The sequence below is a fragment of the Bombina bombina genome, chromosome 4 (genome assembly GCF_027579735.1).
Source record: "Bombina bombina isolate aBomBom1 chromosome 4, aBomBom1.pri, whole genome shotgun sequence".
Classification (NCBI taxonomy): Eukaryota; Metazoa; Chordata; class Amphibia; order Anura; family Bombinatoridae; genus Bombina; species Bombina bombina.
In genome coordinates, this window is record NC_069502.1 from 1220937611 (window position 1) to 1220964951 (window position 27341).

Here is a 27341-nt window from a genome sequence, read left to right on the forward strand (position 1 = left end):
TTAGGTTTTCTTGGAGGTGGGTCAGTCTCCTAATCATTTTACTGCCCATTTTACTAGGTCAGTGGCCTCTTCTTGGTTTTTTTTAAGAATGAGGCCTCTGTAGATGAGTTAGGCAGTCTCTTGGTCTTAAATAAAAAGAGAGAAGCGCTCAACCTGAGAACGAACAATAGCATAATAGCTTGTTCTATGGCTAGTTACCACCCAAGAATCAGCCTCTTTTTGCTCAACATGTGCCTTTCACAGAGAAGAACTTTCCTGAAGCATATCAGTCTGATCCTGACTTCACAGTACAGTCCAGCCCCGAAATACCAGGCAATCCCTCTCTGAACGAGAGAAACAGCAAAACCCCAGATGTACATTTTGGGAAGTCTCCCTAAGTGTGATGTGGGAATCCAGACGTGGACCCGTTGCTCAGTGTGCCTAGAGGGATATGGCTGCACCTCACTGACGAGGCCCACATTAGGCCGAAACCTACGTCTGGGGTTTTGCTGTTTCTCTTGTTCAGAGAAGGATTGCCTGGTATTTTGGGGCTGGACTGTACTGTGAAGTCAGGATCAGACTGTTATGCTTCAGGAAAGTAATTCTCTGTGAAAGGCACATGTTGAGCAAAAAGAGGCTGCTTCTTGGGTGGTAACTAGCCATAGAACAAGTTATTATGCTATTGTTCGTTTCCAGGTTGAGCGCTTCTCTCTTTTTATTTAAGTCTCTTGCGCCTAGATTACGAGTTTGGCGTTAGCCTTAAAAAGCACCGTTGAGAGGTCCCAATGCTGCTTTTTAACGCTCGCTGGTATTACGAGTCAGGCAGGAAAGGGTCTACCGCTCACTTTTCTTCCGCGACTCGAGGCTACCGCAAATCCCCTTACATCAAATGCGTATCCTATCTTTTTAATGGGATTTGCCTAACGCTGGTATTAAGAGTCTTGGAAGAAGTGAGCGGTAGACCCTCTCCTGTCAAGACTTCTACCGCATTTAAAAGTCAGTAGTTAAGAGTTTTATGGGCTAACGCCGGAACATAAAACTCTTAACTAAAATGCAAAAAAGTACACTAACACCCATAAACTACCTATTAACCCCTAAACCGAGGCCCCCCCACATCGCAAACACTATAATAAAATTATTTAAACCCTAATCTGCCGACCGGACATCGCCGCCACTTTAATAAATGTATTAACCCCTAAACCGCCGCACTCCCGCCTCGCAAACACTAGTTTAATTTTATTAACCCCTAATCTGCCGTCCCCAACGTTGCCGCTACTATATTAAAGGTATTAACCCCTAAACATAAGTCTAAACCTAACCCTACCCCCCAACTTAAATATAATTTAAATTAAACTAAATAAATTTAACATAATTAAATAAATTAAATACTTACCGATAAAATAAACCCTAAGCTAGCTACAATATAACTAATAGTTACATTGTATCTAGCTTAGGATTTATATTTATTTCACAGGGAACTTTGTATTTATTTTAACTAGGTACAATAGTTATTAAATAGTTATTAACTATTTAATAACTACCTAGCTAAAATAAGTACAAAATTACCTGTAAAATAAATCCTAACCTAAGTTACACATAACACTACACTATCATTAAACTAATTACCTAAACTACCTACAATTAATTACAATTAACCCCTTAATGACCGGACCATTTTTCAGTTTTCTTACCCTTAATGACAATGGCTATTTTTAAATTTCTGCAGTGTTTGTGTTTAGCTGTAATTTTCCTCTTACTCATTTACTGTACCCACACATATTATATACCGTTTTTCTCGCCATTAAATGGACTTTCTAAAGATACCATTTTTTTCATCATATCTTATAATTTAATATAAAAAATATATAAAATATGAGGAAAAAATGGAAAAAAACACACTTTTTCTAACTTTGACCTCCAAAATCTGTTACACATCTACAACCACCAAAAAACACCCATGCTAAATAGTTTCTAAATTTTGTCCTGAGTTTAGAAATACCCAATGGTTACATGTTGTTTGCTTTTTTTGCAAGTTATAGGGCAATAAGTACAAGTAGAACTTTGCTATTTCCAAACCACTTTTTTTCAAAATTAGCGCTAGTTACATTGGAACACTGATATCTGCCCGGAATCCCTGAATATCCCTTGACATGTATATATTTTTTTTTTAGAAGACAACCCAAAGTATTGATTTATGCCCATTTTGGTATATTTCATGCCACCATTTCACTGCCAAATGCGAGCAAATAAAAAAAATTGTTCACTTTTTCACAAATTTTGTCACAAACTTTAGGTTTCTCACTGAAATTATTTACAAACAGTTTGTGCAATTATGGCACAAATGGTTGTAAATGCTTCTCTGGGATCCCCTTTGTTCAGAAATAGCAGACATATATGGCTTTGGCGTTGCTTTTTGGTAATTAGAAGGCCGCTAAATGCAGCTGCGCACCACACGTTTATTATGCCCAGCAGTGAAGGGGTTAATTAGGGATCTTGTAGGGACCTTGAAGGGTTAATTTTAGCTTTAGTGTAGTGTAGTAGACAACCCAAAGTATTGATCTAGGCCCATTTTGGTATATTTCATGCCACCATTTCACCGCCAAATGCGAGCAAATAAAAAAAAAAGTGAAATTTTTCACAATTTTAGGTTTCTCACTTAAATTATTTACAAACAGCTTGTGCAATTATGGCACAAATGGTTGTAAATGCTTCTCTGGGATCTCCTTTGTTCAGAAATAGCAGACATATATGGCTTTGGCGTTGCTTTTTGGCAATTAGGAAGCCGCTAAATGCTGCTGCGCACCACACTTGTATTAAGCCCAGCAGTGAAGGGGTTAATTAGGTAGCTTGTAGAGAGCTTGCAGGCTTAATTTTAGCTTTAGTGTAGAGATTAGCCTCCCACCTGACACATCCCACCCCCTGATCCCTCCCAGACAGCTCTCTTCCCTCCCCCACCCCACAATTGTCCCCGCCATCTTAAGTACAGGCAGAAAGTCTGCCAGTACTAAAATAAAAGGTGTTTTTTTTTTTTTTTTTTTTTTTTTAATTATTCAGCTGTGATGGACCCCTGCCTTAACCCCCAACCTCCCTGATCCCCCCCCAAACACCTCTCTAACCCTCCCCACCTACCTATTTGCCACCATCTTGGGTACTGGCAGCTGTCTGCCAGTACCCAGTTTTCCCCAAAAAATAAAGTGTGTGTTTTTTTTTATTTTTAAATGTTTTTTTCATTTTTTCTGTAGTGTAGCTGCCCCCCCCCCAGTACCCCCACCCCCCCTAACCCTACCAGAGCCTATTATTATTAATTTTTTTACAGTTTGCTGCCCCCCCCTCCCTCTTAACAAAATTCATTGGTGGCAGTGTTTGCTGTGCGCGCGCGCACACACACGCACGCACGCAGGCCCCCCCTCCGCTCGCTCCCGGCATCCGGCGTGCACAATGCACTTGTAGGAACCGGATGCCGGGTAGCGATGGGCCGCCCACCCTCCTCCCTTGTAAGCTCCCACCCACCAACGAACGGCCCCATCGCTACCGGTGCAGAGAGGGCCACAGAGTGGCTCTCTCTGCATCGGATGCTTTTTAAAGGGTATTGCAGGATGCCTCAATATCGAGGCATCACTGCAATACCCTGAGAGCTGCTGGAAGCGATTGCGATCGCTTCCAGCACTCTCTTAGACAACTGACGTACCAGGTACGTCCATTGTCACTAACTGCTAGTTTTTGCAGGACGTACCTGGTACGTCAGTTGTCATTAAGGGGTTAAATTCAATAAACTAAATTACGGAAAAAAAACACTAAATTACAGAAAATAAAAAAAGAATTACAAGAATTTTAAACTAATTACACCTAATCTAATCCCCCTAATAAAATAAAAAAGCCCCCCAAAATAATAAAATTTCCCTACCCTATACTAAATTACAAATAGCCCTTAAAAGGGCCTTTTGCGGGGCATTGCCCCAAAGTAATCTGCTCTTTTACCTGTAAAAGCAAAATACAATACCCCCCAACATTAAAACCCACCACCCACACACCCCTACTCTAAAACCCACCCAATCCCCCCTTAAAAAAACCTAACACTATCCCCCTGAAGATCACCCTACCTTGAGCCGTCTTCACCCAGCCGGGCACAAGTGGTCCTCCATACGGCAGAAGTCTTCATCCGATTGGGGCAGAAGAGGTCCTCCAGAAGGCTTCATCCAGGCGGCATCTTTTATCTTCATCCTTCCGGAGCGGAGCGGGTCGATCTTCAGTCCAGCCGACGCGGAGCCATCCTCTTCAAACGACGTCCTAACGAAGAATGAAGGTTCCTTTAAATGACGTCATCCAAGATGGCGTCCCTTGAATTCCGATTGGCTGATAGGATTCTATCAGCCAATCGGAATTAAGGTAGGAAAAATCCTATTGGCTGATTGGATCAGCCAATAGGATTGAGCTCGCATTCTATTGGCTGATTGGAACAGCCAATAGAATACGAGCTCAATCCTATTGGCTGATTGCATAAAAAAAAAAACGTAATACTAGCGTTGGCTTAAGAGAGCGGTGGGAATTTTTTTTAAACTAATTACACCTAATCTAATCCCCCTAATAAAATAAAAAAAGCCCCCCAAAATAATACAATTTCCCTACCCTATACTAAATTACAAATAGCCCTTAAAAGGGCCTTTTGCGGGGCATTGCCCCAAAGTAATCAGCTCTTTTACCTGTAAAAGCAAAATACAATACCCCCCCAACATTAAAACCCACCCAATCCCCCCTTAAAAAAACCTAACACTATCCCCCTGAAGATCACCCTACCTTGAGCCGTCTTCACCCAGCCGGGCACAAGTGGTCCTCCATACGGCAGAAGTCTTCATCCGATTGGGGCAGAAGTCCTCCAGACGGCAGAAGGCTTCATCCAGGCGGCATCTTCTATCTTCATCCTTCCGGAGCGGAGTGGGTCGATCTTCAATCCAGCCGACGCGGAGCCATCCTCTTCAAACAACGTCCTAACGAAGAATGAAGGTTCCTTTAAATGACGTCATCCAAGATGGCGTCCCTTGAATTCCGATTGGCTGATAGGATTCTATCAGCCAATCGGAATTAAGGTAGCAAAAATCCTATTGGCTGATTGGATCAGCCAATAGGATTGAGATCGCATTCTATTGGCTGATTGGATAAAAAAAAAACGTAATACCAGCGTTGGCTTAAGGGAGCGGTGGGAAAAAAAGGAGCATTAGCCCGCAAGCCTTACCGACAAAAACTCGTAATCTAGCAGTTGGTCTTTCTCCATTTCCATTTTGATGTTTTTTTACTGTTTCTATAGTGGTTTTTGGTAGGGAAATTCAGGCTATTTTTCTGTTTTCTTTATGTTTGTATTTGTAAATATTAATGTTTTATTATAACTCTTTCTAGTATTGTGAGAAGAAAGTTGTATAATCTTATTGCTGCCCCCCTCATTACTCGTGAACTTACCTGCTTGGGTATTAGTTTCCCAGGAATAATGGATTGTGGACTCTCACCGCCTATATGAAAGAAAACATATTTTATACTTACCTAATTAATTTATTTCATGGTGGTGAGAGTCCACGAGACCACGCCCTGTTTTTTTTTTCTGGTGGTAGTTGTTTTTCTTTAGCACCTCTTTTTTCGCATCTCCTATTTTTGTTGTTTGTATTTCCTTTCTTTACCTCTTTTTTGCTTGGCTATATATCAGGCCAGTTACCATAGAGGTGGAAGGGCTCTTGCATGTTGGTACTCTTTGCCTCCTCCTAGTGGTCAGGAAAGGTAATTCCCAGGAGTAAGGGATTGTGGACTCTCACCACCATGAAATAAATTGATCAGGCGAGTATATATTGTTTTTTTTTTTACTGATTGGTCTCCTGTGTTCTGCAGGTTTTAAGCTGAATAACAAGCTGATCCAAGTGCTTGTCGCTCGATACGCAGACAATGAGATGGGAGTTGACTTTGATAATTTTGTTTGCTGTTTGGTGAAGCTGGAGGCCATGTTCAGTAAGTTACCTTTATCCTATTGCATTACTTATACACCGTACTGAGCTTGTATACACCTCATTGAGCTTATATACACCGTACTGAGCTTATATACACCTCACTGAGCTTATATACACCGTACTAAGCTTGTATACACCTCACTGAGCTTATATATACCTCACTGAGCTTATATACACCTCACTGAGCTTATATACACCTCACTGAGCTTATATACACCTCACTGAGCTTATATACACCGTACTAAGCTTGTATACACCTCACTGAGCTTATATATACCTCACTGAGCTTATATACACCTCACTGAGCTTATATACACCTCACTGAGCTTATATACACCTCATTGAGCTTATATACACCGTACTGAGCTTATATACACCGTACTGAGCTTATATACACCGTACTGAGCTTGTATACACCTCACTGAGCTTATATATACCTCACTGAGCTTATATACACCTCACTGAGCTTATATACACCTCACTGAGCTTATATACACCTCACTGAGCTTATATACACCGTACTGAGCTTGTATACACCGTACTGAGCTTGTACACACCGTACTGAGCTTGTACACACCGTACTGAGCTTGAATACACCGTACTGAGCTTGTATACACCCCACTGAGCTTATATACACCTCACTGAGCTTATATACACCTCACTGAGCTTGTATACACCCCACTGAGCTTGTATACACCTTACTGAGCTTGTATGCACCGTACTGAGCTTGTATGCACCGTACTGAGCTTGTATACACCGTACTGAGCTTGTATACACCGTACTGAGCTTGTATACACCGTACTGAGCTTGTATACACCGTACTGAGCTTGTGTACACCGTACTGAGCTTGTATGCACCTCACTGAGCTTGTATACACCTCACTGAGCTTGTATACACCGTACTGAGATTGTATGCACCGTACTGAGCTTGTATGCACCTCACTGAGCTTATGTACACCGTACTGAGCTTGTATGCACCGTACTGAGCTTGTATACACCTCAATGAGCTTATATACACCTCACTGAGCTTATATACACCGTACTGAGCTTGTATGCACCGTACTGAGCTTGTATACCCCTCACTGAGCTTGTATACACCGTACTGAGCTTGTATACACCGTACTGAGCTTGTATACCCCTCACTGAGCTTGTATACACCGTACTGAGCTTGTATACACCGTACTGAGCTTGTATACACCGTACTGAGCTTGTATACACCGTACTGAGCTTGTATACACCGTACTGAGCTTGTATGCACCGTACTGAGCTTGTATGCACGGTACTGAGCTTGTATACACCTCACTGAGCTTGTATACACCTCACTGAGCTTGTATACACCGTACAGAGCTTATATACACCTCACTGAGTTTATATACACCTCACTGAGTTTATATACACCTCACTGAGTTTATATACACCTCACTGAGTTTATATACACCTCACTGAGCTTGTATACACTGTACTGAGCCTATATGCACCTCACTGAGCTTATATACACTGTACATAGCTGATATACACCTCACTGAGCTTATATACATATGCTATAAATGTGTGTGTGTGTATATAAATGTGTGTGTGTGTATATAAATGTGTGTGTGTATATAAATGTGTGTGTGTGTGTGTATATAAATGTGTGTGTGTATATAAATGTGTGTGTGTATAAATGTGCGTGTGTGTGTATAAATGTGCGTGTGTGTATGTATAAGTGTGTGAGTATAAATGTGTGTGTGTATGTGTAAATGTACGTGTGTGTGTGTATATATAAATGTGTGTGTATACACCGTACTGAGCTTGTATACACCGTACTGAGCTTGTATGCACCGTACTGAGCTTGTATGCACCGTACTGAGCTTGTATGCACCGTACAGAGCTTGTATGCACCTCACTGAGCTTGTATACACCGTACTGAGCTTGTATACCCCTCACTGAGCTTGTATACACCGTACTGAGCTTGTATGCACCGTACTGAGCTTGTATGCACCGTACTGAACTTGTATACACCGTACTGAGCTTATATACACCGTACTGAGCTTGTATGCACCGTACTGAGCTTGTATACACCGTACTGAGCTTGTATGCACCGTACTGAGCTTGTATGCACCGTACTGAGCTTGTATGCACCGTACTGAGCTTGTATGCACCGTACTGAACTTGTATACACCTCACTGAGCTTGTATACACCGTACTGAGCTTGTATACACCGTACTCAGCTTGTATACACCGTACTGAGCTTGTATGCGCCGTACTGAGCTTGTATGCACCGTACTGAGCTTGTATGCACCGTACTGAGCTTGTATGCACCGTACTGAGCTTGTATACACCGTACTGAGCTTGTATACACCGTACTGAGCTTGTATACACCGTACTGAGCTTGTATACACCGTACTGAGCTTGTATACACTGTACTGAGCTTGTATGCACCGTACTGAGCTTATGTACACCGTACTGAGCTTATGTACACCGTACTGAGCTTATGTACACCGTACTGAGCTTGTATGCACCGCACTGAGCTTGTATGCACCGTACTGAGCTTGTATACACCTCACTGAGCTTGTATACACCGTACTGAGCTTGTATGCACCGTACTGAGCTTGTATGCACCGTACTGAGCTTGTATGCACCGTACTGAGCTTGTATGCACCGTACTGAGCTTGTATGCACCGTACTGAGCTTGTATACACCGTACTGAGCTTGTATACACCGTACTGAGCTTGTATACACCGTACTGAGCTTGTATACACCGTACTGAGCTTGTATACACCGTACTGAGCTTGTATACACCGTACTGAGCTTGTATACACCGTACTGAGCTTGTATGCACGGTACTGAGCTTGTATGCACGGTACTGAGCTTGTATACACCTCACTGAGCTTGTATACACCGTACTGAGCTTGTATGCACCGTACTGAGCTTGTATGCACCGTACTGAGCTTGTATGCACCGTACTGAGCTTGTATGCACCGTACTGAGCTTGTATGCACCGTACTGAGCTTGTATACACCGTACTGAGCTTGTATACACCGTACTGAGCTTGTATACACCGTACTGAGCTTGTATACACCGTACTGAGCTTGTATACACCGTACTGAGCTTGTATGCACCGTACTGAGCTTGTATGCACGGTACTGAGCTTGTATGCACCTCACTGAGCTTGTATACACCGTACAGAGCTTATATACACCGTACAGAGCTTATATACACCTCACTGAGTTTATATACACCTCACTGAGCTTATATACACTGTACTGAGCCTATATGCACCTCACTGAGCTTATATACACTGTACATAGCTGATATACACCTCACTGAGCTTATATACATATGCTATAAATGTGTGTATGTGTGTGTGTATATAAATGTGTGTGTGTGTGTATATAAATGTGTGTGTGTGTGTATATAAATGTGTGTGTGTATATAAATGTGTGTGTGTGTATATAAATGTGTGTGTGTATATAAATGTGTGTGTGTGTGTATATAAATGTGTGTGTGTATATAAATGTGTGTGTGTATATAAATGTGTGTGTGTGTGTATAAATGTGCGTGTGTGTGTATAAATATGTGTGTGTGTATGTATAAGTGTGTGAGTATAAATGTGTGTGTGTGTGTGTGTGTATGTGTAAATGTACGTGTGTGTGTGTATATATAAATGTGTGTATACACCGTACTGAGCTTGTATGCACCGTACTGAGCTTGTATGCACCGTACAGAGCTTGTATGCACCGTACTGAGCTTATATACACATCACTGAGCTTGTATACACCGTACTGAGCTTGTATACCCCTCACTGAGCTTGTATACACCGTACTGAGCTTGTATGCACCGTACTGAGCTTGTATGCACCGTACTGAACTTGTATACACCGTACTGAGCTTATATACACCGTACTGAGCTTGTATGCACCGTACTGAGCTTGTATGCACCGTACTGAGCTTATATACACCGTACTGAGCTTATATACACCGTACTGAGCTTATATACACCGTACTGAGCTTGTATACACCGTACTGAGCTTGTATGCACCGTACTGAGCTTATGTACACCGTACTGAGCTTGTATGCATCGTACTGAGCTTGTATACACCTCACTGAGCTTGTATACCCCTCACTGAGCTTGTATGCACCGTACTGAACTTGTATACACCTCACTGAGCTTGTATACACCGTACTGAGCTTGTATGCACCTCACTGAGCTTATATACACTGTACTGAGCTTGTATGCACCGTACTGAGCTTGTATGCACCGTACTGAGCTTGTATACCCCTCACTGAGCTTGTATACACCGTACTGAGCTTGTATACCCCTCACTGAGCTTGTATACACCGTACTGAGCTTGTATACCCCTCACTGAGCTTGTATACACCGTACTGAGCTTGTATACACCGTACTGAGCTTGTATGCACCGTACTGAGCTTATGTACACCGTACTGAGCTTGTATGCATCGTACTGAGCTTGTATACACCTCACTGAGCTTATATACACCTCACTGAGCTTATATACACCTCACTGAGCTTGTATGCACCGTACTGAGCTTGTATGCACCGTACTGAGCTTGTATACCCCTCACTGAGCTTGTATACACCGTACTGAGCTTGTATACCCCTCACTGAGCTTGTATACACCGTACTGAGCTTGTATACACCTCACTGAGCTTATATACACCGTACTGAGCTTGTATGCACCGTACTGAGCTTATATACACCTCACTGAGCTTGTATACACCTCACTGAGCTTATATACACCGTACTGAGCTTATATACACCGTACCGAGCTTGTATGCACCATACTGAGCTTGTATGCACCGTACTGAGCTTGTATGCACCGTACTGAGCTTGTATGCACCGTACTGAGCTTGTATGCACCGTACTGAGCTTGTATACCCCTCACTGAGCTTGTATACCCCTCACTGAGCTTGTATACACCGTACTGAGCTTGTATACACCGTACTGAGCTTGTATACACCGTACTGAGCTTGTATACACCGTACTGAGCTTGTATACACCGTACTGAGCTTGTATGCACCTCACTGAGCTTGTATGCACCGTACTGAGCTTGTATGCACCTCACTGAGCTTGTATACACCTCACTGAGCTTGTATACACCTCACTGAGCTTATGTACACCGTACAGAGCTTATATACACCTCACTGAGTTTATATACACCTCACTGAGCTTATATACACTGTACATAGCTGATATACACCTCACTGAGCTTATATACACTGTACATAGCTGATATACACCTCACTGAGCTTATATACACTGTACATAGCTGATATACACCTCACTGAGCTTATATACATATGCTATAAATGTGTATATGTGTGTGTATATAAATGTGTGTGTGTGTGTGTGTGTATATAAATGTGTGTGTGTGTGTGTATATAAATGTGCGTGTGTGTGTATAAATGTGCGTGTGTGTGTATAAATATGTGTATATAAATGTGTGTATGCATAAGTGTGTGAGTATAAATGTGTGTATGTGTATAAATGTGTGTGTATGTGTAAATGTACGTGTGTGTGTATATATAAATGTGTGTGTGTGTGTGTATGTATATATATATATATATATATATATATATATATATATATATAAATGTGTGTATGTAAATGTGTGTGCATGTGTATGAATACATTTGCATGTATGTATGTATGTGTGTGTGTAAATGTGCGTGTATGTGCATGTATCTGTGTGTGTGTGTATGTATGTGTGTATAAATGTAGGTGTGTGTATATAAATGTGTGTGTATATAAATGTGTGTATGTACAGTATGTGTATAAATGTGCGTGTGTGTGTGTATGTATATGAATGTGTGTGTATATGTGTGTGTGTATAAATGTGCATGTATGTATGTGTAGAAATGCATATGTGTATGTGTGAGTGTGTATAAATATGCATTTATGTGTGTGCGAGTGTGTGTATAAATGCATATATGTATGTGTGTGTGTGCGAGTGTGTATAAATATGCATTTGTGTGTGTGTGTATAAATGCATATATGTATGTGTGTGTATGTGCGAGTGTATAAATATGCATTTGTGTGTGTGTGTGTGTGTGTGTGTATGTGCGAGTGTGTATAAATATGCATTTGTGTGTGTGCGAGTATGTGTGTGTATAACTGCATATATGTGTGTGTGTGCGAGTGTGTGTGTGTAAATATGCATTAATGTGTGTGTGCAAGTGTGTGTGTATGTGTATAAATGCATATATGTGTGTGTATAAATGTATGTGTGTGTATAAATATGCATTTATGTGTGTGTGCAAGTGTGTGTATGTGTATAAATGCATATATGTATGTGTGTGTTGTGTGTATGTGTATAAATGCATATATGTATGTGTGTGTTGTGTGTATGTGCGAGTGTGTGTGTATAAATGTAAGTGTGTGTGTATAAATATGCATTTATGTGTGTGTGCAAGTGTGTGTGTGTGTATGTGTGTGTTGTGTGTATGTGTATAAATGCATATATGTATGTGTGTGCAAGTGTGTATGTGTATAAATGCATATATGTGTGTGTGTGCAAGTGTGTATGTGTATAAATGCATATATATATGTATGTGTGTGTTGTGTGTATGTGCGAGTGTGTGTGTATAAATGCATATATGTGTGTGTGAGAGTGTGTGTGTGTGTGTATAAATGCATATATGTGTGTGAGTGTGTGTGTATAAATGCATATATGTGTGCGAGTGTGTGTGTATAAATGCATATATGTATGTGTGTGTGTGTGTGTGCGAGTGTGTGTGTGTATAAATGCATATATGTGTGTGTGTGTGTGCGAGTGTGTGTGTATAAATGCATATATGTATGTGTGTGTGTGTGTGTGCGAGTGTGTGTGTATAAATGCATATATGTGTGTGTGTGTGCGAGTGTGTGTGTATAAATGCATATATGTGTGTGTGTGTATAAATGTATGTGTGTGTGTATAAATGCATATATGTGTGTGTGTGTGCGAGTGTGTGTGTGTATAAATGCATATATGTGTGTGTGTGTATAAATGTATGTGTGTGTGTATAAATGCATATATGTGTGTGTGTATAAATGTATGTGTGTGTGTGTATAAATATGCATTTATGTGTGTGTGCAAGTGTGTGTGTGTATGTGTATAAATGCATATATGTATGTGTGTGTTGTGTGTGTATAAATGCATTTATGTGTGTGTGTGTATGTGTATAAATGCATATATGTATGTGTGTGTTGTGTGTGTGTGCGAGTGTGTGTGTATAAATGCATATATGTGTGTATGTGTGTGTGTATAAATGCATATATGTGTGTGTGTGTGCGAGTGTGTGTGTATAAATGCATATATGTGTGTGTGTGTATAAATGTATGTGTGTGTGTGTATAAATGCATATATGTGTGTGTGTGTATAAATGTATGTGTGTGTGTATAAATATGCATTTATGTGTGTGTGCAAGTGTGTGTGTGTATGTGTATAAATGCATATATGTATGTGTGTGTTGTGTGTGTATAAATGCATTTATGTGTGTGTGTGTGTATGTGTATAAATGCATATATGTATGTGTGTGTTGTGTGTGTGTGTGTGCGAGTGTGTGTGTATAAATGCATATATGTGTGTATGTGTGTGTGTATAAATATGCATTTATGTGTGTGTGCGAGTGTGTGTGTGTATAAATGCATATATGTATGTGTGTGTTGTGTGTATGTGCGAGTGTGTGTATAAATGTGCATGTATGTTTGTAAGCTTTTTTTTCAGCACATGCTCAGTCTGCAGGTTAATAAAAATGTGTGTTGTTGTTTTTTTTTTTTTTTAAGTATTTAAAATATAACTCAGATGTACTTTTACATATTGAAACTTTTGCAATGTAAAGAGACATTCTGGTGAAAATATAAATGCACCTAGATGAATTACATGTTTGAATAGAAAGATATTTGTGATATAAATGTATTGTCAAAAATGCTTCTAGTAAAAGTTATCACTGTTTTAGTGTTAACATTTTTTCTCTGCACATGCATGTGAAGCATAGCTAGATATTCTCAGTGCACCAGCATTTTAAATACTGCAGCTCCCCAGAGAGCCAGTGGGGTTTGTATCATGTCAGCAATTAACAAATTAAGTCATTACCAGATGGTTTCAAGCATCTTAGGCTCTCTTTGAGAAAGTGCTGTGTTTAAAAAGCTGGTGCACGGTGCATACTTAAGTACACTTTTGAAACGGCTATAGCTTTTATTAGATGCATTTTGCTAATGTATATTACAAGATTGCATTTCATGTATTACATGTATAGCTTATGTGACAGCCGTGTATAGTATGTGTGACAGCCGTGTATAGTATGTGTGACAGCCGTGTATAGTATGTGTGACAGCCGTGTATAGCAGATATGAAGTCTGTAGTGTGCACATCCAATAAAGTACATGTCAAAGGGGGCAAAACAAACAATGAAAGTATACTTACTAGCCATTATTAACAGTTTATATTACAATCACAGGGTGGTTTTTGTCCCTCCAGTACAGGAAATGTGTGAAATAAGAGCGCTACTTAGATGACATGGCCCGTCTTGCTCATTACTGTATTTGCCTTTCAGGATTTTTTAAGGCAATGGATCAGGAAGGCGGCAACTCAGTGGTGATGAACCTGGGCGAGGTGAGTACAACCTGCTGCTTTCTAACCTTGTGAAGAAGTAAATTCTTATCTTTATCTCTTCCATCATAAGAGTAAACCACATACAGCCCTAGATTATTATTAATATTACTATCAGTATTAATATCAGTATTATTATTAGTATCAGTTTTCATATCAGTAGTATTATCAGTATTATTATCAGCATTAATACTACTACTACTACTACTACTAGTAATACTGATAATAATCATGATAATAATACTGTAACTACTATTACTAATAATAATATTGATACTACTACTAATAATAATACTATAACTACTAATAATAATAATAATACTGATACTAATGGAAATAATAGTAATAATAATAATACTACTAATAATAATAATAATACTGATACTAATACTACTAATAATGCTGATAGTATTATTATTAGTAGTATTATTATTATCAGCATTATTATTATTAGTATCCGTATTATTATTATTATTAGTAGTATCATCATTCGTATTATTATTAACATTATTATTAGTAGTAGTATAAGTATTATTATTATTATCATCAATATTATTATTAGTAGTAGTATCAGTATTATTATTAGTAGTAGTAATATTATTATCAGTATTAGTAGTATTATCCATATTATTATTATCAGTATATTATTATTATTATTATTATTAATAATAATAACAACAGTATTATAATTAGTAGTATCACTATTATTATTATCAGTATTATTATTAGTAGTAGCAGTAATAATAATAACAATAATACTGATACTACTACTACTACTACTACTACTACTACTACTACTAATAATAATAATAATAATAATAATAATAATAATAATAATACTAATAATACTGATACTAATAATAATAATACTGATAGTACTAATAATAATATTCATAATATTAATACTGATGGTAATAATATCAGTATTATTAGTACCAATAGTATTATTATTAGTATTATTATCATCATTATTATAATTATCATCAGTATTGTTATTAGTATCAGTATTATTAGTAGTATCAGTTTTATTATTATTATTAGTATTATTTTCATCAGTATTATTATTATCATTATTATTAGTAGTAGTATCAGTATTGTTATTAGTAGTATCAGTATTATTATTATTAGTAGTAGTAGTAGTAGTAGTAGTATCAGTATTATTATTATTAGTAGTAGTAGTATCAGTATTATTATTATTATTATTATTAGTATCAGAATTATTATTATTAGCATCAGTATTATTATTAGTAGTAGTATCAGTATTATTAGTAGTATCAGTATTATTATTATTAGTAGTAGTATCAGTGTTATTATTAGTATTATTATTATTAGTAGTAGTATCAGTATTATTATTAGTAGTATCAGTATTATTATTATTATTAGTATCAGTATTATTATTATTATTATTATTATTAGTAGTAGTAGTATCAGTATTATTATTAGTAGTATCAGTAGTATTATTATTAGTAGTATCAGTATAATTATTATTATTATTAGTAGTAGTAGTATCAGTGTTATTATTAGTAGAATATCGGTGTTATTAGTAGTAGTAGTATCAGTTTTATTATTATTATTAGTAGTAGTAGTAGTAGTAGTATCAGTATTATTATTAGTAGTATCAGTATTATTATTATTATTAGTAGTAGAAGTAGTATCAGTGTTATTATTAGTAGTATCAAACAAGGCTGTGTGTAATATAGAATAGCTAAGGAGTCACATAGAACAAACCATTTTAAACAACTGTGAGATTGAAACAATTGAAAAGCAAATTGATATTAATACATGGAACCATCTCCCAGCAGATGTGGTCAACCCATCACCATAGCAACTCTGAGCATTCTTGTACATAAAACAGTAGATCGTTATGGGCAGACTATATGGTTATTTGTACATAGAACAGTACATAGTTATGGAGCAGACTATATAGTTATTTATACATAGAACAGTGGATAGTTATGGAGCAGACTATATAGTTATTTATACATAGAACAGTGGATAGTTATGGAGCAGACTATATGGTTATTTGTACATAGATCAGTAGATACTTATGGGGCAGACTATATGGTTATTTGTACATAGAACAGTAGATAGCTATAGGGCAGACTATATGGTTATTTGTACATAGAACAGTAGATAGCTATAGGGCAGACTATATGATTATTTATACATAGATCAGTAGATACTTATGGGGCAGACTATATGGTTATTTGTACATAGAACAGTGGATACTTATGGGGCAGACTATATGGTTATTTGTACATAGAACAGTAGATAGTTATGGGGCAGACTATATGGTTATTTGTACATAGAACAGTAGATAGTTATGGGGCAGACTATATGGTTATTTGTACATAGAACAGTAGATAGCTATAGGGCAGACTATATGGTTATTTGTACATAGAACAGTAGATAGTTATGAAGCAGACTATATGCTTATTTGTACATAGATCAGTAGATAGCTATGGGGCAGACTATATGGTTATTTGTACATAGATCAGTAGATAGCTATAGGGCAGACTATATGGTTATGTGTATATAGATCAGTAGATAGCTATAGGGCAGACTATATGCTTATTTGTACATAGATCAGTAGATAGTTATGGGGCAGACTATATGGTTATTTGTACATAGATCAGTAGATAGCTATAGGGCAGACTATATGGTTATGTGTATATAGATCAGTAGATAGCTATAGGGCAGACTATATGGTTATTTGTACATAGAACAGTAGATGGCTATAGGGCAGACTATATGATTATTTATACATAGAACAGTGGATAGTTATGAAGTAGACTATATGCTTATTTGTACATAGATCAGTGGATAGCTATGGGGCAGACTATATGGTTATTTGTACATAGATCAGTAGATAGTTATGGGGCAGACTACATGGTTATTTGTACATAGAACAGTAGATGGCTATAGGGCAGACTATATGATTATTTATACATAGAACAGTGGATAGTTATGAAGTAGACTATATGGTTATTTGTACATAGATCAGTAGATAGCTATAGGGCAGACTACATGGTTATTTGTACATAGAACAGTAGATAGATATAGGGCAGACTATATGGTTATTTGTACATATAACAGTGGATAGTAATGGGGCAGACTATATGGCTATTTGTACATAGAACAGTAGATAGCTGTAGGGCAAACTATATGGTTATTTGTACATAGAACAGTAGATAGCTATAGGGCAGACTATATGGTTATTTGTACATAGAACAGTAGATAGCTATAGGGCAGACTATATGGTTATTTGTACATAGATCAGTAGATAGCTATAGGGCAGACTATATGGTTATTTGTACATAGATCAGTAGATAGCTATAGGGCAGACTATATGGTTATGTGTATATAGATCAGTAGATAGCTATAGGGCAGACTATATGGTTATTTGTACATAGAACAGTAGATGGCTATAGGGCAGACTATATGATTATTTATACATAGAACAGTGGATAGTTATGAAGTAGACTATATGCTTATTTGTACATAGAACAGTAGATAGTTATGAAGTAGACTATATGCTTATTTGTACATAGATCAGTAGATAGCTATGGGGCAGACTATATGGTTATTTGTACATAGATCAGTAGATAGTTATGGGGCAGACTACATGGTTATTTGTACATAGAACAGTAGATGGCTATAGGGCAGACTATATGATTATTTATACATAGAACAGTGGATAGTTATGAAGTAGACTATATGGTTATTTGTACATAGATCAGTAGATAGCTATAGGGCAGACTACATGGTTATTTGTACATAGAACAGTAGATAGATATAGGGCAGACTATATGGTTATTTGTACATATAACAGTGGATAGTAATGGGGCAGACTATATGGCTATTTGTACATAGAACAGTAGATAGCTGTAGGGCAAACTATATGGTTATTTGTACATAGAACAGTAGATAGCTATAGGGCAGACTATATGGTTATTTGTACATAGATCAGTAGATAGATATAGGGCAGACTATATGGTTATTTGTACATAGAACAGTAGATAGCTATAGGGCAGACTATATGGTTATTTGTACATAGAACAGTGGATAGTAATGGGGCAGACTATATGGCTATTTGTACATAGACCAGTAGATAGCTGTAGGGCAAACTATATGGTTATTTGTACATAGAACAGTGGATAGTTATGGGGCAGACTATATGGTTATTTGTACATAGAAAAGCAGATAGCTATAGGGCAGACTATATGATTATTTATACATAGAACAGTGAATAGTTATGAAGTAGACTATATGGTTATTTGTACATAGAACAGTAGATAGCTGTAGGGCAGACTATTTGGTTATTTGTACATAGATCAGTAGATAGTTATGGGGCAGACTATATGGTTATTTGTACATAGAACAGTAGATGGCTATAGGGCAGACTATATGGTTATTTGTACATAGAACAGTAGATGGCTATAGGGCAGAGTGTATGGTTATTTGTACATAGAACAGTGTATAGTTATGGAGCAGACTATATGGTTATTTCAGTAGATAGCTATAGGGCAGACTATATGGTTATTTGTACATAGATCAGTAGATAGCTATAGGGCAGAGTGTATGGTTATTTGTACATAGATCAGTAGATAGCTATAGGGCAGACTATATGGTTATTTGTACATAGATCAGTAGATAGTTATCGGGCAGACTATATGGTTATTTGTACATAGAACAGTGGATAGCTATAGGGCAGACTATATGGTTATTTGTACATAGATCAGTAGATAGCTATAGGGCAGACAATATGGTTATTTGTACATAGATCAGTAGATAGTTATCGGGCAGACTATATGGTTATTTGTACATAGATCAGTAGATAGTTATGGGGCAGACTATATGGTTATTTGTAAATAGAACAGTGGATAGTTATTGAGCAGACTATATGGTTATTTGTACATAGAACAGTAGATAGTTATGGGCAGACTATATGGTTATTTGTACATAGAACAGCAGATAGCTATAGGGCAGACTATATGGCTATTTGTACATAGAACAATAGATAGTTATGGGGCAGACTATATGATTATTTGTACATAGAACAGTGGATAGTTATTGAGCAGACTATATGGTTATTTGTACATAGAACAGTGGATAGTTATGGAGCAGACTATATGGCTATTTGTACATAGAACAGTAGATAGCTGTAGGGCAAACTATATGTTTATTTGTACATAGAACAGTAGATATATATGGGGCAGACTATATGGTTATTTGTACATAGATCAGTAGATAGCTATAGGGCAGACTATATGGTTATTTGTACATAGAACAGTGGATAGTTATGGAGCAGACTATATGGTTATTTGTACATAGAACAGTAGATAGTTATCGGGAAGACTATATGGTTATTTGTACATAGATCAGTAGATAGTTATCAGGCAGACTATATGGTTATTTGTAGATAGAACAGTTGATAGCTATGGGGCAGACTATATGGTTATTTGTACATAGAACAGTGGATAGTTATGGAGCAGACTATATGGTTATTTGTACATAGAACAGTAGATAGTTATCGGGAAGACTATATGTTTATTTGTAGATAGAACAGTAGATATCTATGGGGCAGACTATATGGTTATTTGAACATAGAACAGTAGATAGTTATGGGGCAGACTATATGGTTATTTGTACATAGATCAGTAGATAGCTATGGGGCAGACTATATGGTTATTTGTACATAGATCAGTAGATAGTTATGGGGCAGACTATATGGTTATTTGTACATAGAACAGTAGATAGCTGTAGGGCAGACTATATGTTTATTTGTACATAGATCAGGAGATAGTTATCGGGCAGACTATATGGTTATTTGTACATAGATCAGTAGATAGTTATGAAGCAGACTATATGGTTATTTATACATAGAACAGTGGATAGTTATGGAGCAGACTATATGGTTATTTGTACATAGATCAGTAGATAGTTATCAGGCAGACTATATGGTTATTTGTAGATAGAACAGTAGATAGCTATGGGGCAGACTATATGGTTATTTGTACATAGATCAGCAGATAGTTATGGAACAGTGGATAGTTACCGGGCAGACTATATGGTTATTTGTACATAGAACAGCAGATAGCTATAGGGCAGACTATATGATTATTTATACATAGAACAGTGGATAGTTATGAAGTTGACTATATGGTTATTTGTACATAGATCAGTAGATAGTTATGGGGCAGACTATTTGGTTATTTGTACATAGATCAGTAGATAGTTATGGGGCAGACTACATGGTTATTTGTACATAGAACAGCAGATAGCTATAGGGCAGACTATATGATTATTTATACATAGAACAGTGGATAGTTATGAAGTTGACTATATGGTTATTTGTACATAGATCAGTAGATAGTTATGGGGCAGACTATTTGGTTATTTGTACATAGATCAGTATATAGTTATGGGGCAGACTATTTGGTTATTTGTACATAGATCAGTAGATAGTTATGGGGCAGACTATTTGGTTATTTGTACATAGAACAGTGGATAGTTATCAGGCAGACTATATGGTTATTTGTACATAGAACAGTAGATGGCTATAGGGCAGACTATATGATTATTTATACATAGAACAGTGGATAGTTATGAAGTAGACTATATGGTTATTTGTACATAGAACAGTGGATAGTTATGGAGCAGCCTATATGGTTATTTGTACATAGATCAGTAGATAGTTATGGAGCAGACTATATGGTTATTTGTACATAGATCAGTAGATAGTTATCGGGCAGACTATATGGTTATTTGTAGATAGAACAGTAGATAGTTATGGGGCAGACTATATGGTTATTTGTACAACATAGAACAGTAGATAGTTATGGAGCAGACTATATGGTTATTTGTACATAGAACAGTAGATAGCTATATGGCAGACTATATGGTTATTTGTACATAGAACAGTAGATAGTTATGGGGCAGACTATATGGTTATTTGTACATAGAACATTAGATAGTTATAGGGCAGACTATATGGTTATTTGTACATAGAACAGTAGATAGTTATGGGGCAGACTTTATGGTTATTTGTACATAGAACAGTAGATAGCTATAGGGCAGACTATATGGTTATTTGTACATAGATCAGTAGATAGTTATGGGGCAGACTATATGGTTATTTGTACATAGAACAGTAGATAGCTATAGGGCAGACTATATGGTTATTTGTACATAGATCAGTAGATAGTTATGGGGCAGACTATATGGTTATTTGTACATAGATCAGTAGATAGCTATGGGGCAGACTATATGGTTATTTGTACATAGATCAGTAGATAGTTATGGGGCAGACTATATGGTTATTTGTACATAGAACAGTAGATAGCTGTAGGGCATACTATATGGTTATTTGTACATATAACAGTGGATAGTTATGGAGCAGACTATATGGTTATTTATACATAGAACAGTGGATAGTTATGGAGCAGACTATATGGTTATTTATACATAGAACAGTGGATAGTTATGGAGCAGACTATATGGCTATTTGTACATAGATCAGGAGATAGTTGTCGGGCAGACTATATGGTTATTTGTACATAGATCAGTAGATAGTTATGGAGCAGACTATATGGTTATTTATACATAGAACAGTGGATAGTTATGGAGCAGACTATATGGTTATTTGTACATAGAACAGTGGATAGTTATGGGGCAGACTATATGGTTATTTATAGATAGAACAGTAGATAGCTATGGGGCAGACTATATGGTTATTTGTACATAGAACAGCAGATAGTTATGGGGCAGACTATATGGTTATTTGTACATAGAACAGTGGATAGTTATGGGGCAGACTATATGGTTATTTGTACATAGAAAAGCAGATAGCTATAGGGCAGACTATATGATTATTTATACATAGAACAGTGAATAGTTATGAAGTAGACTATATGGTTATTTGTACATAGAACAGTAGATAGCTATAGGGCAGACTATTTGGTTATTTGTACATAGATCAGTAGATAGTTATGGGGCAGACTATATGGTTATTTGTACATAGAACAGTAGGTGGCTATAGGGCAGACTATATGATTATTTATACATAGAACAGTGGATAGTTATGAAGTAGACTATATGGTTATTTGTACATAGATCAGTAGATAGTTATGGGGCAGACTATATGGTTATTTGTACATAGAACAGTAGATAGCTATAAGGCAGAGTGTATGGTTATTTGTACATAGAACAGTGGATAGTTATGGAGCAGACTATATGGTTATTTGTACATAGAACAGTGGATAGTTATGGAGCAGACTATATGGTTATTTGTACATAGATCAGTAGATAGTTATCGGGCAGACTATATGGTTATTTGTACATAGATCAGTAGATAGTTATGGGGCAGACTATATGGTTATTTGTACATAGAACAGTAGATAGCTGTAGGGAAGACTATATATTTATTTGTACATAGAACAGTGGATAGTTATGGAGCAGACTCTATGGTTATTTGTTCATAGATCAGTAGATAGTTATGGGGCAGACTATATGGTTATTTGTACATAGAACAGTAGATAGTTATGGGGCAGACTATATGGTTATTTGTACATAGAACAGTAGATAGTTATGGGGCAGACTATATGGTTATTTGTACATAGATCAGTAGATAGTTATGGAGCAGACTATATGGTTATTTGTACATAGAACAGTAGATAGCTATGGGGCAGACTATATGGTTATTTGTACATAGAACAGCAGATAGTTATGGTGCAGACTATATGGTTATTTGTACATAGAACAGTGGATAGTTCTGGGGCAGACTATATGGTTATTTGTACATAGAACAGTAGATAGCTATAGGGCAGACTATATGGTTATTTGTACATAGATCAGTAGATAGTTATGGGGCAGACTATATGGTTATTTGTACATAGATCAGTAGATAGCTATGGGGCAGACTATATGGTTATTTGTATATAGAACAGTAGATAGCTATAGGGCGGACTATATGGTTATTTGTACATAAATCAGTAGATAGCTATGGGACAGACTATATGGTTATTTGTACATAGAACAGTAGATAGCTATAGGGCAGACTATATGGTTATTTGTACATAGATCAGTAGCTAGCTATGGGGCAGACTATATGGTTATTTGTACATAGAACAGTAGATAGCTATAGGGCAGACTATATGGTTATTTGTACATAGATCAGTAGATAGCTATGGAAGAGACTATATGGTTATTTGTACATAGAACAGTAGATAGCTATAGGGCAGACTATATGATTATTTATACATAGAACAGTGGATAGTTATGAAGCAGACTATATGGTTATTTGTACATAGAACAGTAGATAGTTATGGGGCAGACTATATGGTTATTTGTACATAGATCAGTAGATAGCTATGGGGCAGACTATATGGTTATTTATACATAGAACAGTAGATAGCTATAGGGCAGACTATATGGTTATTTGTACATAGAACAGTAGATAGCTATAGGGCAAACTACTAAATGGTTATTTGTACATAGAACAGTAGATAGCTATAGGGCAGACTATATGGTTATTTTTACATAGAACAGATAGCTATAGGGCAGACTATATGGTTATTTGTACATAGAACAGTAGATAGCTATAGGGCAGACTATATGGTTATTTGTACATAGAACAGTAGATAGCTATGGGGCAGACTATATGGTTATTTGTACATAGAACAGTAGATCGCTATAGGGCAGACTATATGGTTATTTGTACATAGAACAGTAGATAGCTATAGGGCAGACTATATGGTTATTTGTACATAGATCAGTAGATAGTTATGGGGCAGACTATATGGTTATTTGTACATAGATCAGTAGATAGCTATGGGGCAGACTATATGGTTATTTGTACATAGAACAGTAGATAGCTATAGGGCGGACTATATGGTTATTTGTACATAGAACAGTGGATAGTTATGGGGCAGACTATATGGTTATTTGTACATAGAACAGCAGATAGCTATAGGGCAGACTATATGGTTATTTGTACATAGAACAGTAGATAGCTATAGGGCAGACTATATGGTTATTTGTACATAGATCAGTAGATAGTTATGGGGCAGACTATATGGTTATTTGTACATAGATCAGTAGATCGCTATGGGGCAGACTATATGGTTATTTGTACATAGAACAGTAGATAGCTATAGGGCGGACTATATGGTTATTTGTACATAAATCAGTAGATAGCTATGGGACAGACTATATGGTTATTTGTACATAGAACAGTAGATAGCTATAGGGCAGACTATATGGTTATTTGTACATAGATCAGTAGCTAGCTATGGGGCAGACTATATGGTTATTTGTACATAGAACAGTAGATAGCTATGGGAGAGACTATATGGTTATTTGTACATAGAACAGTAGATAGCTATAGGGCAGACTATATGATTATACATAGAACAGTGGATAGTTATGAAGCAGACTATATGGTTATTTGTACATAGAACAGTAGATAGTTATGGGGCAGACTATATGGTTATTTGTACATAGATCAGTAGATAGCTATGGGGCAGACTATATGGTTATTTATACATAGAACAGTAGATAGCTATAGGGCAGACTATATGGTTATTTGTAGATAGAACAGTAGATAGCTATAGGGCAGACTACTAAATGGTTATTTGTACATAGAACAGTAGATAGCTATAGGGCAGACTATATGGTTATTTTTACATAGAACAGTAGATAGCTATAGGGCAGACTACTAAATGGTTATTTGTACATAGAACAGTAGATAGCTATAGGGCAGACTATATGGTTATTTGTTCATAGAACAGTAGATAGCTATAGGGCAGACTATCTGGTTATTTGTACATAGAACAGTAGATAGCTATGGGGCAGACTATATGGTTTTTTGTACATAGAACAGTAGATAGCTATAGGGCAGACTATATGGTTATTTGTACATAGAACAGTGGATATTTATGGGGCAGACTATATGGTTATTTGTACATATGTGCTAGTCTGACATGTCCCCTCTCCTTGCAGTGGTTAACTCTGACAATGTGCGGATAATTGCAACCATGACCACCAGCCTTGTGTTCTGGATCAGACACTCCTCCTTGCCCCGGATATCTCTCACTAACCTCGTTTTATAGGGATCTAATCACTAGGAGAGCACTCTTGCTGCTTCACAAGCTCTAATTAGGGCACACTTCCCAGAAGCCTCAGCGTGTGACTGGACAATCGTAACTGCAGTGAAAGAGCAGCATACGGACAAACTGAGACTTGCCATATCTCATCACAACATGTGCCTCCTGTACAATCTAATGGTCATCTCCCCCATCTGTCCTCTGTCCCTACACACGCCACTTCCTATCACAGGGGGGACCCATAGGGCCTTTTATAACGTCACCTATATTAGTTTTATACAAGTATATATATATATTAAAAATACTGATTGTAGCGAGCATGTGAGGGAGGCTGGAGATAGGGTCCTGTGTATGAGACCCCCACCACTTCATACATAGAAGTCTCTCCCTTGCTCACAGTGCTAAAGGGCTATATATACTGCAGGAACCTAATGAGAAGAGGACGTATAGGATGATGGTGGGGACAGTCCTGCCCGCGCTTGTGGAATGTGTTTAGTGCCAGACAGCATGATGAATAAATTAGTGAAACCTGAAGCTGCTGTGTCTGTGGTTATTGGTGCTATAATTATATTATTATTATTATTGCTTAGCTCAGACTGTCCTGGCAGTAAACAGACTAGAGGCTGATGCCACTCTGAGTGTGTGTGTATTTTTTTCAGTGGGTCTCTCTGTGAGGGTGTGTGTGTGTGTATGTATGTCTTTGTGTATGTTCTGTGGATGCCTCTGTGAAGGTGGGTGTCTATGTCTTTGTGTATTTTCTGTGGGGGTGGGAGTGTATGTATTTGTGTATTTTCTGTGGATGTCTCTGTGAGACTGTGTGTGTGTATGTATTTCTGTGTTTTCTGTGGAGGGCTCTGTGAGGGTGTGTGTGTATGTATGTCTTTGTGCATTTTCTGTGGGGGTAGGTGTGTATGTCTTTGTGTATTTTCTGTGGAGGGCTCTGTGAGGGGGTGTGTGTATGTCTTTGTGTGTTTTCTGTGGATGTCTTTGAAGGTGTGTATGTTTGTGTGTATGTCTGTACATTTCTGTATATGTCTTTGTTAGGGTGTGTGCGTATTTCTTTGTGCATTTTTATGGGTGTCTATGTGAGGGTGTGTGTGTGTGTGTATGTATGTCTTTGTGTATTTTCTGTGGATTCCTCTGTGAGGGTGGGTGTGTATGTCTTTGCGTGTTTTCTGTGGCTGTCTCTGTAAGGGTATGTGCAAATGTCTTTGTGCATTTTTTGTGGGTATCTCTGTGAGGGTGTGTGTGTGTATGTATGTCTGTGTTTTCTGTGGTTGTCTCTGATGGTGAGTGCATATGTCTGTGGGTTTTTTCTGTTGATGTCTTTGTGAGGGTGTGTGCATATGTCTGTGTGTTTTCTGTGGGTGTCTCTGTGAGGGTGTGTGTGTGTGTGTATGTCTTTGTGTGTTTTCTGAAGGTGTTTCTTTGGGTGTATGTGCAGGTTTGTGTCCATTGTCTGTTCCTTTTTATTCATAAATGGAAAGAGTCCACAGCTGCATTCATTACTTTAGGGAATTCAGAACCTGGCCACCAGGAGGAGGCAAAGACACCCCAGCCAAAGGCTTAAATACTCCTCCCACTTCCCTCATCCCCCAGTCATTCTTTGCCTTTCGTCCCAGGAGGTTAGCAGAGAAGTGTCAGATTTTTATTCGTCTCTTATGGAGGGTAGTACTCT

At 37.5% G+C, this 27341-nt stretch overlaps 1 protein-coding gene across 1 annotated transcript in view; it reads left to right on the top strand.

Annotated features, from left to right (window-relative positions):
• CAPN11 (calpain 11) overlaps window positions 1–26197 on the top strand; it is a 143141-nt gene extending 116944 nt beyond the window's left edge. The window contains exons 19-21 of the mRNA XM_053712737.1: window positions 5851–5967; window positions 14503–14561; window positions 25560–26197. Coding sequence (XP_053568712.1) covers window positions 5851–5967; window positions 14503–14561; window positions 25560–25586 — 203 coding nt within the window. The 3' untranslated portion in view covers window positions 25587–26197. The remainder of the gene's footprint in view (window positions 1–5850; window positions 5968–14502; window positions 14562–25559) is intronic.
• The last annotated feature ends 1144 nt before the right edge of the window (window positions 26198–27341 follow it).